Consider the following 15,980-nt stretch of genomic DNA (forward strand, 5'->3'; position numbering starts at 1 on the left):
CCGTCCTGGAGGCAGAGGAGCAGGGGTCCTCCGGAGCTTTCAGAGACAGGGTGACAGGCCGATGTGGTTGAGGCATGTGAAGATGCAGGCTGTCTCTGGAGGGGTTTTCCCCTAGCTGGAGGTTCTCTATGGATGCCTGTGTAGTCCTTGCCTGCCCAGGAGGGGGCTCTGTCAGGAGTCTAGGTCCCTCCTGTGGGAGGAGGCTGCTGAGAGCTCACTGCCACCCTTTCTTCTACCTCTCCATCTCTGCAGGTGCTGGGCTCCAAGCCGACTCTGCCTGAAGGTACTGAGGACACAGCCAAGGAGGACGCAGCCAACCGCAAGCTGGCCAAGCTCTACAAGGTAAGCCTCAGCTGCTCTGTCCCCTGGGGTCATGCCAGGGAAGCGGGGGACTGAGCCTTCCTGAGCTCCACTGTGTGAGGCCTTGAGCTGAGCATGCTTATGGGGTGTGTTGGGGGCTTGGCTTCTGCCGGTCTCCAATGGGCAATCTACTGCCTTCGCTTCCTGCACCAAGAATAAGAGAAAGCCATTGACCTCAGACACATCTGTGTCATGTTCATCTAGGGGGTCTTGGCAGTACCTGTCCTCTCTCTGGGACTCGGTTTTCTAGTCTGTATAAAATGGGGAGAAGGGCAGTAAAGTGAACTTTGTAGAGTTTCTGAGAGTCTACAGAGTAAAATGACAGGAAAGTATTTTAGGAAAGTACTTGGGGAAATGCTACAGAAATGGGCATGTGGTGGGTTTTTTTTTTGCATGGGGAGGGTTATGGTTAATGACTTTATTTATAATTTCTTCTTTGTGATTTTTAAAAATGAATTGAGGCTGCTCTTGAGCTAAGGAATTTTGGCCTGGTGGCTGAGCTCCAGGAGAAAGCCCCACGTAGCTATGACACTCCTGTTGTGCCCTGGGCTTAAATGGGGCATAGATGTTCATTACCTCCAAAGAAAAACCACATTCATGATTTTTTTTTGATAAAGTAATGCATGTTCACTATAAAAATAAAATAGCAATACTCAAAAATATAAAAAGATATAACATACAGATCATGTCTCATAGAATTGACAGTTGAAACCTATATAATTTTATTAACCAATGTCACCCCAATAAATTGAGTAAAAATTAAGTAAGTAAATACATACACACACACACACACACACACACACACACACACATATATATATATATATATATATATAGAGAGAGAGAGAGAGAGAGAGAGAGAGAGAGAGGAAATAAAATGTCCTAGTGGACTTGGCTCAGTGGATAGAGTGTGTTGGCCTGTGGACTGAAAGGTCCCAGGTTCGATTGTGGTCAAGGGCACATGCCAGGGTTGCGGGCTTGATCCCCAGTAGGTGGCATGCAGGAGACAGCTGATCAGTGATTCTCTCTCATCATTGATGTTTGTATCTCTCCCTCTCCCTTCCTCTCTGAAATCAATAAAAATATATTTAAAAAAAGAAAAAGAATCTCCTTAATCTGACTGGTTTACAATAACCAGTACTATTTTAAAATGTATTTTAATTTCAAAAGTAACAATATGCAGTTTTTTAAAAATGGCTCCCCTCCTCCCCTCTCCATCGGTTACCATGGTTACCATTAATTGGTAGGGGGGTCCAGATTACATGTTTCTGCATCTAATTATATACTTTTTCCATTTCTACTTGATACACATAGATCCAAACTATTCATGCTGTTCTGTGGCCTTCATTTCTCCCCTCAATGTGGCCATGAATACCTTTGTAAACTAGACCACATGCCCTTTTTGGTGGTCTATTTCAGGAGCATAAGAGTTTCAGCATATCCTTAATGATGGACATCAGCAGATGTTTCTGCCTTTTCCGATTGCAGACAGTCCAATTGCTCTTGTGCTAAATATGGCAGTAGAGCAAGTTCCCAGACATGGTCACAGGCTGAACAGTGGGTCGGTGATTGAAGATACTGGTCTAGAGTCAGACTGCCTGGGCTCGAATCCCAGGCTGGTGCTGTCTAGTGTGCAGGTCGCTTCACCTCTTTGTGCCTTGGTTTCCATGTGAATACAATGGGGTTAGTAGTAGAACTATCATAGGGTATGGCAAGGATTAAGGAGTTCTATAATTATGTAAGTTATCAGTTACATGAATTGCTTCAAACAGTGCTAGCACATACGAAGTACTCAGTAAGTACCGAACACTCATTATGTAAAGTTCGGACACATATTATTACCAAGCTGCACTCTGAAAGAGCTCCCAAATAACCCTGCCCAGGGGGTTGAAAGTGCTTGTTTGCCCAGAGCCTTGTCCACACTGGATATTGTCAGTCTTTTGAATTTTGATTGGTATGGTTCACTTAAAAAAAAAATAACTTAATGAACTTTTTATTTTGGAATCGTTTTTAGGTTTTCAGGAAAATTGCAAAGATAGTACAGAGTGTTCCCATAATCTCCTTCATCAGCATCTTCTTAATATGTGACATAACCCGGCACATTTGTCAAAATTAAAACATTAACACTGGTCCCACGCTAGTAACTAAACTACAGACTTTATTCAGGTTTCCCAATTTTTTTATTCCAGATTCCAATTCAAGCTACCACATTGCATTTATTTTTATTTATTTATTTTTCCTGATGAGATTAGCTATCTTCTCAGCCCACTGTACCATTCTTCTCCTACGCCGCCTGCATTCCTGCATTTTATTCCCTTGCCCTTTCCATGTTCCATGTGTGGGGGTCACAGATATGGCTGTGACAAAGCAGGAAAGGAGAAGGAAGACCTGAGCGAGCCTCAGAGCCTGAGGACGCAAGCCCCGGCATTACTCTGCCCTGTGGTTGTGGCAGGGGTTGGGATGTGGACGTGTGTTGGGCTTGGGGTGCCCTCTGGGCAGGCAGAGGTGGTGGAAGTTACTCATATCTGGGCTCTTCTCCTGTCCCCTTAGGTTTCCAATGGTGCGGGCACCATGTCAGTGCTGCTGGTGGCTGATGAGAACCCCTTCGCACAGGGGGCCCTGAAGTCAGAGGACTGCTTCATCCTGGACCATGGCAACAACGGGAAAATCTTTGTCTGGAAAGGTACTGGGGGCTGGGAAAGGGCTCTTCACTAACTGGGCCTTGGTGGCAGCTCCTAGAGCCTAGCAGCCACTCAGTTCAGGAGGGAAATAGAGTGTGTTCCGTGGACCCCGGAGGCATTGGCAGGCTCCTCAATGGAAATCGGGGGTCGAGCTAAAGCCCTGACTTGGCAGTTGACTCACTGTGTGATCTTGGGTAATTTACTTGCCTCTTTGGGTCTCAGACTTCCTATTTGGGCTAAAACCAGTGTTTCCCAAATGTGTCATAACACCAGTGTTTGAAGAAGTTAATTGGCATCATATAAAAAATACGTAAAAAATTTATATATGGCTTTGTGGTCAAATAAGTTTATGGTCAACACTGGGTGAAATTACTTATGTTCACAGGCTTGTTTACTGCATGACTTGTCAAGTATCTTTAACTTGCTGATGTATTGGGGGCTTTTCATAAAGGTGGTCTGGTTTCTGGTGGAGAAATGCTGTGCTGGGGGTCATGGACTCTTTGTGGACTGCCTTGGGTGCTGATTAAGGGAGGTTCCTGGAAGACGCTGGCCCAGATGTTTCTGAGAAGATGCATCAGCACTGTCCTCAGATGCTTTCTCATCAGTCCAGGGGAAGAGGACAGCAGGGGAGGGAGGCAGTGGGTGCAGAGCATGGCAGAGAGAGGGAGAGAGAGTTGAACACATGTGGCCGCCGTCGTCGTCGTCGTCGTCGTCGTCATCATCATCATCATCATCATCATCATCATCATCTTGGCTCCTCAACCTTGTCAGTGAGAAGGCTGGGGGCAGGAGCTGTCCAGACACCAGGCACAGGGATGCTCTCAGGGTTGGGAAACACTTCAGACTGTGGAGTTGGAGGAAAGATGGCCCAGGGGAGAGTAGGAGCCCGAGTGTGTGGTATGCAGGCTTCCGAATCAGTGGGGCAGCTAGAGCTTTCCCACTGGCTGAGTGGCTGTGGTCAAGTCGCTTAACCTCTCTGAGACACAGGTTTCCTTATATGTAAGTGGGGATGAGGTAAAACTGATCTTTATCACCTAGGGCAGTGGTCAGCAAACTGCGGCTCGTGAGCCACATGCGCCTCTTTGGCCCCTTGAGTGTGGCTCTTCCACAAAATACCACGTGCGGGCGCGCATGTACAGTGCGATTGAAACTTCGTGGCCCATGCGCAGAAGTCGGTATTTTGTGGAAGAGCCACACTCAAGGGGCCAAAGAGCCGCATGTGGCTCGCGAGCCACCGTTTGCCGACCACTGACCTAGGGTCATTATGTGGATTAAATGAAAATACCTATGTGTAGTCCTGACCAATTGTTCAAGACAGTGGCTGTGGTTGCTGACATCAGCCAGGAACCCTGCTGGACTGCAGGGGATCTAGGAATGGTCAGCTCTGGGAGGGAGTGTCTCTCACCTTAGCTGCCCATAGTCTAAGAAGAGTAAGGGGGGAGGTCCGGCTGCTACCTTCTCTGGACCATGGAAAGTTAGGGCGCAGCCCTGACCCCAGGTCCTTTATCTTCTGTCTGCCGATAGGCAGGGGGGCCAACACTGAGGAGAGGAAGGCTGCCCTCAAAACGGCCACTGACTTCATCTCCAAGATGAACTACCCCAGGCAGACCCAGGTGAGTCTGGAGTCAGGTAGGAGAGTGAGGGTGGGTCCAGTTTGGCTGAGAAAGGGCTGGCCTGGGGTGGGTGTCCCCCCTCAGTGTGGACTGGTAGCCTGAGGCTCCTAGGACCCCTGCTGTCCTGGGGGTCCCAGCCACATCCTGCTCTTCCCTGACCCCTTCCAGGTCGCTGTCCTTCCTGAGGGCGGTGAGACCCCACTGTTCAAGCAGTTCTTCAAGAACTGGCGGGACCCAGACCAGACGGATGGCCTGGGCTTGACCTATCTCTCCAGCCACATCGCCAACGTGGAGAGGGTGCCCTTCGACGCTGCCACCCTGCACACTTCCACTGCCATGGCCGCCCAGCACGGCATGGATGATGACGGCACAGGCCAGAAGCAGGTACCTGGGGCTGGGGTGGGCGTGTCCAGGCCCCTCCCTCCCTCCCTCCTAGGCACATCTGGCCCATGCATGGCCTCCTGCTTCCCCGTGGACTTTTCTCTATGGGGTTTGGACCACAGTTCTGGTGGATGAGATGCTTAATTTTTATAGCTAGCATACTCTAAGCACCTACTGTGTGCTAGGCCCTGTGCCAAGTGTCTCAGGACCCACCTGCCTGTGAGAAGTGCCTAGCCTGGGAAGGGAGGTGACCATAGCTACAGCTGATTGCTCAGACCTGTGTTGTCAGTGGAAGATGGGAGGCCAGCAAAGGGATTATGGGAACAGAGGAAGACAGTGAGGGAGGATGGTCTGGGAAGTCTTCACAGAGATGGAGGCACTGGGTTGGGTCTCAGTATGAATATCGATTTGCTGCCAGAGAGGAGCAGTGGGCCTTATAGGAGGCTGGAAGCTGTCCCAGAGCCTGGTGCTGAGGACATCCTCAGGGAGGGTGTGGACTTGCCCCTGCAATGTGTGGGTGCCGGTGATAAAAGCAGAAATGTGACAGGCTCCATTCTGTGCTTTCAGAACTCTGTGAAAATGGATTAGAGGCAGGAAAATGAAGGTAGAGACCCCACAAAGAAATTGCTATGGTAGTTTAGGAAAGAGAGGATGACCTTGAGACCAGGAAGGTCACAGTGAAGATGGAGAAGAGTGGGTTGGATTTTAGAGATGTTTATGAGATAGAATCTGCTTCTAGCAAACATGGATCCCATTCCACATGATAGAAATAACAAAAAGGTTAATTTTTGTTGTCATTTGTATCATTGGTATCATTCATTCATTCATTCCTTGAGTGGGAGGAGAGGATGCAATGAAAATGTTCAGGGTAGGGTAGTGTGGAAAGAGCCCTGGCATCCTGGCTGTGTGATGTTGGGTGAGTAACTTAACCTCTTTGAGCTTCACTTTTTTTAGCTTTAAAATGAGATTTAATCCCACCCCATCACCTTCAAGAATTTTGAAGGTCCAGAGATTCTGGGCTTCTGTTTCCTGGGATTTGCAGGACCCAGAGTCTGTGCAGCACCACCAGGTGGCGCTGCAGGGCCTCATGGCCACTGGGAAAAAGCCTGTCACCAGAGCTCTGAAAAGAGATCTGCCAGCAGGGATCATTCTGAGGTCACCGAGTGATGGCCCTGCCTCTGGAGGTGATCTATAGCGTCCAGACAACTCAATAATGATACCGTTAATGGCAAAATTAGTAATAACAACAGCAATAATTCTAATAATAAAGTAGCTGCCACAGTGCAGAGCTAGCACCCTGTGCCAGGCTCTGTGCTAGACTTTCATGAATAAACTCACTTGATCCTCACAACAGCCTTTCCATTTTTCAGATGAGGAAACTGAGGTTCATAGAGTTTAAGCAAGTTGTTCCAGGTTACAGCCTCTAAGGGGGTGGAGGCTGCTCTGGGTCTGGGTCGTATGTTGATTTGTGCCCTCAGCTCTCACTGTGTTATGCTCACTAAAAGCCAGCTGCCAGTGCCTGTGCTGATCCCTCCGAGGAGGAAGTACGGGATGGGGCGGGGGGTTTGGGGGGAGGCAGGAATTCAGAGAAGGACACACGGGTTTGAATCCGAGTGGCCCTGTGATTTGGGTGAATTATTTAGCTTCATTCTGAGTCCAGGTGGAGTCACCTATCAAAAGCTTGTCCCAGGGGGAGTCACTGTGCTGGGACTGAACTGGGGGGTGGGGTGCCGCACCTTGTTGAGTCCAGCTTTGCTCTGGCAGATCTGGAGAATTGAAGGCTCCAACAAAGTGCCCGTGGACCCCGCTTCGTATGGGCAGTTCTACGGTGGGGACAGCTACATCATCCTGTACAACTACCGCCACGGTGGCCGCCAGGGCCAGATCATCTATAACTGGTGAGGTACTGGGGCCACGTGCTGTGGGTGGAATGTGGGAGCCCCGAGGGCAGGGGGCGAACGGGGCTGAAGGGCATGTCTAATTGTATGTGAGCCCGAGATGGGACAGCACTCTGCTGGGAATGGCTCTCATGCAAAGAGCAACACCACTTGTCTTATTTCTTGGAAGGACTTTTAAGGGGAATGTTCTTATAAAAACATTCCATGGCCATTGTAAGAGATGTGGTGAGTAGGGATGGAACAGGGAGAAACAAACCCGCAGAAAATCGCCCCCACATTCCACTCTAAGTCCTGTGCACACAGGTGTTTATCCTTCCACCTATTTTCTAATGAAAAGTTATTTTTAACTTTTTAAAAAATAGATGACACATTTATGTAATTCAGAAAATCAAAACAGAAGGAAAAAGGGTGTATTTAGAAATCTTGTTCCCGGTCCCGTTCTCCAACTTCAGCCCTCCATGGGTCACTGCTTTTATTAGTTTTTTGTATAGCCTTCCAGTAGTTCTTCATGCAAACACAAGCAAATATGACCCTGTATTCCTAGTTCTCTCCCTTCTTTACACAAAAGATAGCACACTTTGTATATTGCCCTGCACTTTGCTTTTCTCACTTATACTTCCTGGCGACCAATCTGTGTCAGCGAGTTTCGTTGCTCTTTTTGATAGCCGCATAATATTCCAGGGTGTTTAACAGATTTAACAGTTAAACAGATTTCCTGCTGATGAATACATGGATTATTCCGGTCTTTTGCTATTATGAACATCGTGTGGTTGCTGTTCAGAGAACCCCTTGCCCTCTCTGGTGTCAGTTTGATTGTCTGTAATCTGGTGATTTGTGGGTTTCTCAGGCTCAGGTCCAAGGAGAGACTCAGGTCTCTGTGTGAACCACAGTACTATGTATCACTTCCTCCCTCTTCTAGGCAAGGTGCCCAGTCCACCCAGGATGAGGTCGCTGCGTCTGCCATCCTGACTGCACAGCTGGATGAGGAGCTGGGAGGTACCCCTGTCCAGGTGAGTCCAGTCCTGCGCCTCTCTGGGCCACATTCTGGTCCTTGTCTATCTGTTCACTCATCCATCCATCCATCCATCCATCCATCCATCCATCCATCCAACAAACATTTAGGAGGACTCCCATGTGCCTGGCACTGCATCTGTAGCCATGACACACAGACCTGCCCCTGCCCTGATGGGTTTCTAGTCTAGGGGACAGAAAGACGTTTACCAGACATGCACACACCTGGGTGCGTAATCACACACTGGAGATCAGATCACATGCTATGACATGCAGTGAGTGAAAACCCTAAGACGCTGTAGGAGAAAAACGGGAGAGCAGCCTGGCAGAGCAGCTTAGAGCATGGGCTTGGCGGCAGCCTGCTTAGGACTGAATCCTGTCTTCACCTGTGGGCAACCATGGGCAAGTCACTGAGCCTCTTTATACTTTGTTCTCAAATTGTGGACAATAACAGCACCTATCTGGTAGGAGTTCTGTGCAGATGAAGAGTTAGTATTTGTAAAGTATCTAGAGCAGCAGTTCTCAACCTGTGGGTCTCGACCCCTTTGGCGGTCGAACAACCCTTTCACAGGGGTCGCCTAAGACCATCCTGCATATCAGATATTTACATTACGATTCATAACAGTAGCAACATTACAGTTATGAAGTAGCAATGAAAATAATTTTATGGTTGGATTACAACATGAGGAACTGTATTTAAAGGGCCAGAAGGTTGAGAACCACTGATCTAGAGCGATGCCTGGCCCATAGTAGGCCCCTTATACATGCATATTAAGTGTAAGGATATAGATCCCAGGTAGGATGTAATTGGATTAGAGAAGGACCCCTATCCTCACCCTCTGGAGGAAGGGACTTGCAGCTGGGGCCTAACGAATGGATAAGAGTTGGCCAGGTAAAGTGTGAAGGCAAGCACATTCCAGGCAGAGGGAAGAGTTACTGCAAAGGCCCTGAAGTAGGGGAGTGGCGGAACATTGCATATTAGAATGATAGGAGTCTGGAGAGATGCTCAGAGAACCCAGAAGCCATGGTGAGGATGTTGACCTTGATCCTGAGAGCAAGGGGATATTGTTGAGGGATAAATCTGATGTGAGGTGATTTGGGGGTCTAATAGGTTGTTCTGGCTACAGTGTGGGGCCCTGGAGGGCAGCAGAGCCAGGTTGGGAAGATAAGGGGAAAAGAAACAGAATTCTCCCTCCTCTATCCTACACCTGGAGTGGGTGGGGCTCTAGGTTGAGAGCCAAGGTTTGTGCCCTGAACTTTGTGACAGTGGTGGTCTCTGGGTGCCGGGTACCCAGTGGGATAATGGCTGTCTTAGCTCATTTGATCCCAACAACGGCCTTGTGGGTAGCATTCTTGGTCTCATTTTACAAGGAAGAACCTGAGCGGTTGAGGCATGTGCCCAAAATGTCACCATCAGTGTGATGCTGGGATCTGAGCTCTAACCCAGCAGTGGGGGGTCATACTGGGAAGTGGCCACAGTACTGCCAACACACACCTGAGATTTCCTCCTAGACTTAGCTCAAGGGGCCACAACTGGGATCTGAGTGGGCACATGGGCAGGAGCAGATGTGATGTATCTTGGCCTATACCTGCCGCCTGCATCTGGGGCGCGCTAACTGTGCGGGAGGGGTCTCCAGATCTGAAAGGTTTGCTTCTCACCACCACTGGCTTTTGTGCCTGGAGCTGATGTCACCATCCTGGAAGCATGTCCACGAACAATCCCTGTGCTTCCATTTAAGGGAACATTTGCAAACATGGGCTCTCTTGCTTCTTGGCCTAGACTCAGGGTCAGGTCAGCAGGGCAGGTCCTCTTGGGATGGGAGAGCGACTGAGGCAGTGCCTGGGGACCTTGAGTCATAGCGGTGTCTCCAGTTTTCCTAGAACGCCCCTTGTCCTGCCCAGCCCTGTGTGCTGTAGGGTCAGCTCCGCACCACACACAAGCATGATGGCCTCGTTTGGGAGGTTGGCCTGGGCCATGCTATCCGGGGAGGGAGGGTGGGCTGGTGCCACACAGAAGGAATGATGCCCCCACTTTTCTGACTTGCTCTCTTGTCTTCCTGCCAGAGCCGTGTGGTCCAAGGCAAGGAGCCTGCCCACCTCATGAGCCTATTTGGCGGGAAGCCCATGATCATCTATAAGGGTGGCACCTCCCGCGAGGGTGGGCAGACGGCCCCCGCCAGTACTCGCCTCTTCCAAGTCCGGGCCAGCAGCTCTGGAGCCACCCGAGCTGTTGAGGTAACTAACACCCAGACCCTGGACCCCAGAAGGGTGTGGCCTCCTAGAAACCTTTAAGGCTTGACGGGAAGACCTCTGGGTACAGGATTGGGTGAGGGGTTAAGAAGCAACTTTTTGTACCTTCTTGCCCTGGCAGCAGGATTGTATGTCTTAGACTTCCCCTTGTTCAAGGATGCCCAGGGCCCCTTGCACATCTTCCATAACAGGGAGCTCACTACTTGCAGGGAGTTCAGGCTTTACCATCTGGGCACTTTCCGATTACTTCTCAGTTGGCTACTGTCCCTTTCATGATGGAAGGTGCACACCTGAACATAATCCTATAGAATGGTCTGAGCTGCCTAAAAGAGAATAGGACTATCACTTCCTTTATTCTGGGCATTCAACCTCTGTTATGCATCCCAGAATTCTAGAATCACCTTGGCTAGTCACAGTGCGTTAGTGACTCCTGGAAGTCACCTAAGCCCCTCAGTGTCCAACGTCTGTGCCCTCAGTTGGGATGGGCTGTGCTCATCCAAGTCCCCACCTAAGGTGGTCCTGCTGCAGTGTCTCCTGGGCTGTGAGAAGCGGGCTGAGGGCATTTTGTCTGGTTTCCTATTAATCAAACACTGTCCTCCCAGATAATGCCTAAGGCTGGTGCACTGAATTCCAATGATGCCTTTGTCCTGAAAACTCCCTCGGCCGCCTACCTATGGGTGGGTACAGGAGCCAGCGATGCGGAGAAGACAGGGGCCCAGGAGCTGCTGAGGGTGCTGCGGGCCCAACCTGTGCAGGTGGCAGAAGGCAGCGAGCCAGGTAGGAAGGACCAAGGGGCAGAGAGCCTGCTGCTCTCTGTGGACTGTAGGTTACCCTACCTTCTTTCTCTTTGCGGGCTCTATATCCTCACCCTTTCTCACTGTCTATCTCCAAAAGTGTGGTAAGTAAAAGCACGTTGGATGAAAATGAGGGCTGTGGTGTGAGAGAGAGGCCTCCAGGAGTTAGAGAAGGGAGAGCTCAGTGTGGGCTGGGGCGGTCAGGGAAGGCTGCTGGAGGAGATGGTCCTTTGCTAGGAAGCCTTGAAAGACCATAGGCAGGGGCAGCGGTCTCTCCTAATCTTTAGACTCTGCACCAAAGTGCACCTCTGTTTCCAGAGCACAAGTCAGGACCATCTTTCTGTGCCAGTCCTCAGCCTCTCTGCTCTTCTTTTAAGCCCACTCCCTCCTGCTTGGTGCTTCACAGACCTGGGAAAGAGCAGCGTGTCTGGTGGAACCTTCTGAGACGGTGGACATGCTCTTTATCTGCCAGGTCCAATTTGCTGGCCACCAGTCACGTGTAGCTAATGAGCACTTGAAATGTCACTGATGGGAATTAGTGAGCATGAGGAACTGAATTTTTCGTTGTATTTCATTTGAATGAATTTAAAATTTAAAGTCACATGTGGACAGAGTAGGGATAGTGGCAAGACTACGGGGATGGGAGTCTGAAAAGATCTGCATCCTGGCTTCACTCCTGTACTGGCTGTGTGATTGTTGCTGCATCTGTCTGAGCCCCAATCAGCTCATGTGTTGAGTGGGAATAATTGTCCCCATCCTGCCCTGCTGTCGTGCATCTACTGCCAAGTCTGCCCCTCCGGGCTCCGTTTCATCACCTTCGAATCTCTCAGGCGCCGTCCCTCCTGGGCCTCCTGGGATTTTAAGATGGAGGGTGGGGACTGAGAGCGGTGGCTGCTCTAGGGCAGGGCTTGTTCCAGTCTGATGAGAAGTGCCAGGGAGGCAGTGGTGTCAGATGGCGATTTGTGTGGCCTCCCCTCACAGACAGCTTTTGGGAGGCTCTGGGTGGGAAGGCCACCTACCGCACGTCCCCACGGCTGAAGGACAAGAAGATGGATGCCCACCCTCCTCGCCTCTTTGCCTGCTCCAACAAGATCGGACGTTTTGTGGTGAGTGCCTTCATGCCCTGGGGGATGGGGGGATGGGGGAGTGGGGGGGGGGCGGAGGTTGAGGGGCATGTTTCAGAGAGCAGGGCCCAGGGCAGCAGGGCCAGGGAGAAGCAGATCTGCTGGCACAGCACAGAGGAGGGAGCCCCCTGCTGGCCAGAGCCGGCTCTGCAGCTCCCGCCTCTGTGCTGTGGGGAGCCTTCCCAGGGAAGGAAGAGGGCTGGCTGTGCGGTTTGTTTCACCTCTTCCATTCCTTCCCAGATCGAAGAGGTCCCTGGCGAGCTCATGCAGGAAGACCTGGCCACCGATGACGTCATGCTCCTGGACACCTGGGACCAGGTGGGTGAAGGACAGAAGGCGAAGGCTCCAGGGCCCGAGGGAGCGGGAGGACCTAGACTTCCAGCTCTAAGGTGGTTGACAGAGGACTTAAAAGAGGCAGTGCCAGGTGTTGCTGGAAAAGTGCATTTCAAATCCTAGTCATCTGTGTGCTCTGCCAGCTGAGGGTTTGTCCAGACCTGCGCCTGGAACCTCCCCTCCTCCTCCGGCAGGGAGTTTGGCCAGCACCCTCATGCACTTTTATTTCACATCTCACCTCCAGGTCTTTGTCTGGGTTGGAAAGGATTCTCAAGAGGAGGAGAAGACGGAAGCCTTGAACTCTGGTGAGGACCCAAGTCTGCCTGTGGGTCGTTTCACGCGGTGGGGTGGGAGCAGCTTCCTTAGAGTCTGGGAGTTCGTGACAGTGGGGTGAGGACTTCCTCACCCATGGTCGGTCCCACGGGAGCCCTGCCTGGGGTGGAGAGAGAACAACTCAGCGCCTTCAGAAAGCCTCAGGTCATGCTAGGAGCAGAGAGCAGCTGCTCGAGTTCCCAGAATGCCCAAGGACTGATCTTACTGGGGTTTCTGTGATGGAAAGCAGAATGGACCTGATTTGGGAGCCGGGACTCCCAGAGCTGGTTCTTTAACATCTCCCATTAGGGGACAGCAAGAGAAAAATGAGGCAGGAGGTTAAGCTGTAACCCTCCTGGGTTTCTGGGCGGGTGGTGGGAGAGTCCTGTGAGTATCATTGCATTTAAGGGATAGTGGTGTCCAGTGCAGAGATTGGGCATTAGGGACAGTAGGACCAAAAACAGTCTAAGGTAACTCCTGTTCTGAACCCTCTCCCTGGCGAGGGAGGCACTGAGGATTTCTGGTTTCCTTCTCCTGCATGTGTGTATGCAGCTAAGCGGTATATCGAGACGGACCCAGCGAATCGTGACAGGCGGACCCCCATCACCTTGGTCAAGCAAGGCTTTGAGCCCCCCTCCTTTGTGGGCTGGTTCCTCGGCTGGGATGACGACTACTGGTCTGTGGACCCCTTGGACAGGGCCCTTGCGGACCTGGCTGCCTGAGGAAGGGCAGGCCCCACCCCTGTCACTGGTCAGTGCCTTCTAGAACTGTCCATCCCTCATAGTAGGGCCACCCTGATGTGCGTGTGTTTTTTACAGTAGCCAAAAACAGCCCTGCAAACATTCAGGGTCCTATCAAAATTGTCTCAAGAATCAGTGCTTTTGGGAATTGAATTCAATAAAAGCTTTTCTGAAGTGAGTTAGCCTGCTGTGGCTCAGTGTGTCCTTGTAATTACTCTGAGGATGCCCAGGGAGGGGCCTCACAGGTGCCTGGGTACAAGTGCAGCAGCTGCATTCACTCTGCGTGTTAATCCTGGTCCTTCAAGAAGCAGGTGCCAAGGTGAAATGAAATGTGCACAGGCTGTTCTAAGGGAACTGCCGTGTGAGGGAAGTGGAGGGAACTGGGGAAGGCCTGAGAGTCAGCAGACCCAGATGCAAGTCCATCCCAAGTGAAGGAGAGGGAGAGAAGCTTGGGTGGAAGCATCGTACATGCTGGGCAGTCCAGGAAGGTTCGGCAAAGCTTCTGGGGAATCCTTGAGCCGAAGTCCAAAAAAATGTTTTTAATGGTACAGTCCCTTTTTTGTTGTTATTTTTTGTGTGGTAAACTATACATAACATAATATATATCATTGTGACCACTTGTAAGCATACAATTCAGTGGCATTAAATACAATGTTGTGTAGCCATCCCCAGACATCTATATATATAAAAGGCTAATATGCTAAGTGTCTCTCCTACCATCTGACCCAGTCACTATGACGTGCACTGACCACCAGGGGGCGGTGTTCAAAGCAGGAGCTGCTGAGCTGCAGTGACTTGGCAGCGGCAGTTCTTGGGTGACAAACCCCGGAACCAGAGAGGAGGGAGCCCGATTCCTCGCGGTGCTACACAATTCCTCCTTTGGCCATGGGTTATGTTGTTGCTGGGGCACTGTCAGCCCGATTCTGGTTTACTGCACATTTGCATTTGCGTTCCACACCCTGTACTACAGCAACTTTGCAGAGTGCCCCCTCGCTCCAGGACCCCTTGGGGATGTCAGAGAGCCGGTTTCGGCCCAATCCCTGCAGGCCAGGCTGAGGGGCCCCACCTGCCGGAGGAACCCTGCTCACTCCACAGAAGCCTTTTGAGCCACAGCGCCATCTCAGGTGCAGCCGGCCAGGAAGGGACCCCGGGAGGTTGGCTCCAGTGCCTGGCCCATCTGTCTCTCCCAGTCCCACCCCACTGGCCACCTTCTAATTAATTTCCTTTCAATGTGCATGAATTCGTGCACCAGGCCTCTAGTTTGTCATAATCCCCAACATAAAATCTGTGTCCATTAAACAGGAATTTCTTATTCTCCCATTCCCCACCCTGTTCCCTTAGCCCAGTGGTTCTCAACCTTCTGGCCCTTTAAATACAGTTCCTCATGTTGTGACCCAAGCATAAAATTATTTTCATTGCTACTTCATAACTGTAATGTTGCTACTGTTATGAATCATAATGTAAATATCTGATATGCAGGATGGTCTTAGGCGACCCCTGTGAAAGGGTCGGTCGACTGCCAAAGGGGTCGTGACCCACAGGTTGAGAACCGCTGCCCTAGCCTGTTTAAACCTTTATTCTTTATCTCTCTATGAATTTATCATTCTAGGTGCCTCATATAAGTGCAATCATCCAATGTTTGTCCTGTGTGTCTGGCTTATTTCAGTGATTCATACATTTTGTAGCATATGTAAAAATGCCATTCCTTTTTGTGACTAATATGCCATTGAATGTATATGGGTAGGCCCCTCTTTCCAAAAGATCCCGTTAGCCTCCTCCCTTTTGCGTAAGATCAGAATTAGTACGGTAACAGCTTTTATGTAAAAAATCTTCGGATTTCCTTTGGTTAGCAAAACCAGGTACTAATGTAGGTCTTTCACAAAAGCAAAGTGGTGCAACTGCACTTTTGTAAAGCGAAGGATACTCTTTGCTTGATGCCATTTCGGCTTATGAAAGGTTTCATAGGAACACCCTCATTTCCGACAGCAGCGTACACCACATTTTATTTTTCCATCGCTGGACTACAGGTCCTTTCCACTTTTGACTATTTGAATAATGCTGCTGTGAACTTTGGTGTACAAATATCTTTTTGACTCAGAGTTGTTAAGCCTAGGATGGAGAAAGGGGATAACGAGATGATAGGTAGACAGTTATTTTTTAAATATATTTTATTGATTTTTTACAGAAAGGAGGGGAGAGGGATAGAGAGTTAGAAACATCAATGAGACAGAAACATCGATCAGCTGCCTCCTGCACACTCTGTGCCCGCAACCAAGGTACATGCCCTTGACCAGAATCGAACCTGGGACCCTTCAGTGCACAGGCCCACGCTCTATCCACTGAGCCAAACCAGTTAGGGCAGGTAGACAGTTATTTTGCTGGAGACTTTTTGGGGCCAGATGCTGAAAAGAATTACTAATAGTAATGGTTCCTTCAGTCCTGGGACATCTAGTAATTTTAAGAGGTCTTAATTTCCAGCCTGT

General features: G+C 50.2%; 1 protein-coding gene across 3 annotated transcripts in view; it reads left to right on the top strand.

Moving 5' to 3' along the window:
• The window catches only part of GSN (gelsolin), a 51,403-nt gene extending 37,728 nt beyond the window's left edge, over positions 1-13,675 (top strand). For all 3 annotated transcript variants that reach the window (XM_036329892.1, XM_036329890.1, XM_036329891.1), the window contains 12 exons: positions 253-342; positions 2,911-3,043; positions 4,566-4,654; positions 4,823-5,038; positions 6,800-6,933; positions 7,853-7,943; positions 10,009-10,179; positions 10,797-10,971; positions 11,970-12,094; positions 12,353-12,430; positions 12,690-12,750; positions 13,310-13,675. In XM_036329892.1, coding sequence (XP_036185785.1) covers positions 253-342; positions 2,911-3,043; positions 4,566-4,654; positions 4,823-5,038; positions 6,800-6,933; positions 7,853-7,943; positions 10,009-10,179; positions 10,797-10,971; positions 11,970-12,094; positions 12,353-12,430; positions 12,690-12,750; positions 13,310-13,479 — 1,533 coding nt within the window. In that variant the 3' untranslated portion in view covers positions 13,480-13,675. The remainder of the gene's footprint in view (positions 1-252; positions 343-2,910; positions 3,044-4,565; positions 4,655-4,822; positions 5,039-6,799; positions 6,934-7,852; positions 7,944-10,008; positions 10,180-10,796; positions 10,972-11,969; positions 12,095-12,352; positions 12,431-12,689; positions 12,751-13,309) is intronic.
• The last annotated feature ends 2,305 nt before the right edge of the window (positions 13,676-15,980 follow it).

Source organism: Myotis myotis, unplaced genomic scaffold (assembly GCF_014108235.1).
Source record: "Myotis myotis isolate mMyoMyo1 unplaced genomic scaffold, mMyoMyo1.p scaffold_m19_p_12, whole genome shotgun sequence".
Classification (NCBI taxonomy): domain Eukaryota; kingdom Metazoa; phylum Chordata; class Mammalia; order Chiroptera; family Vespertilionidae; genus Myotis; species Myotis myotis.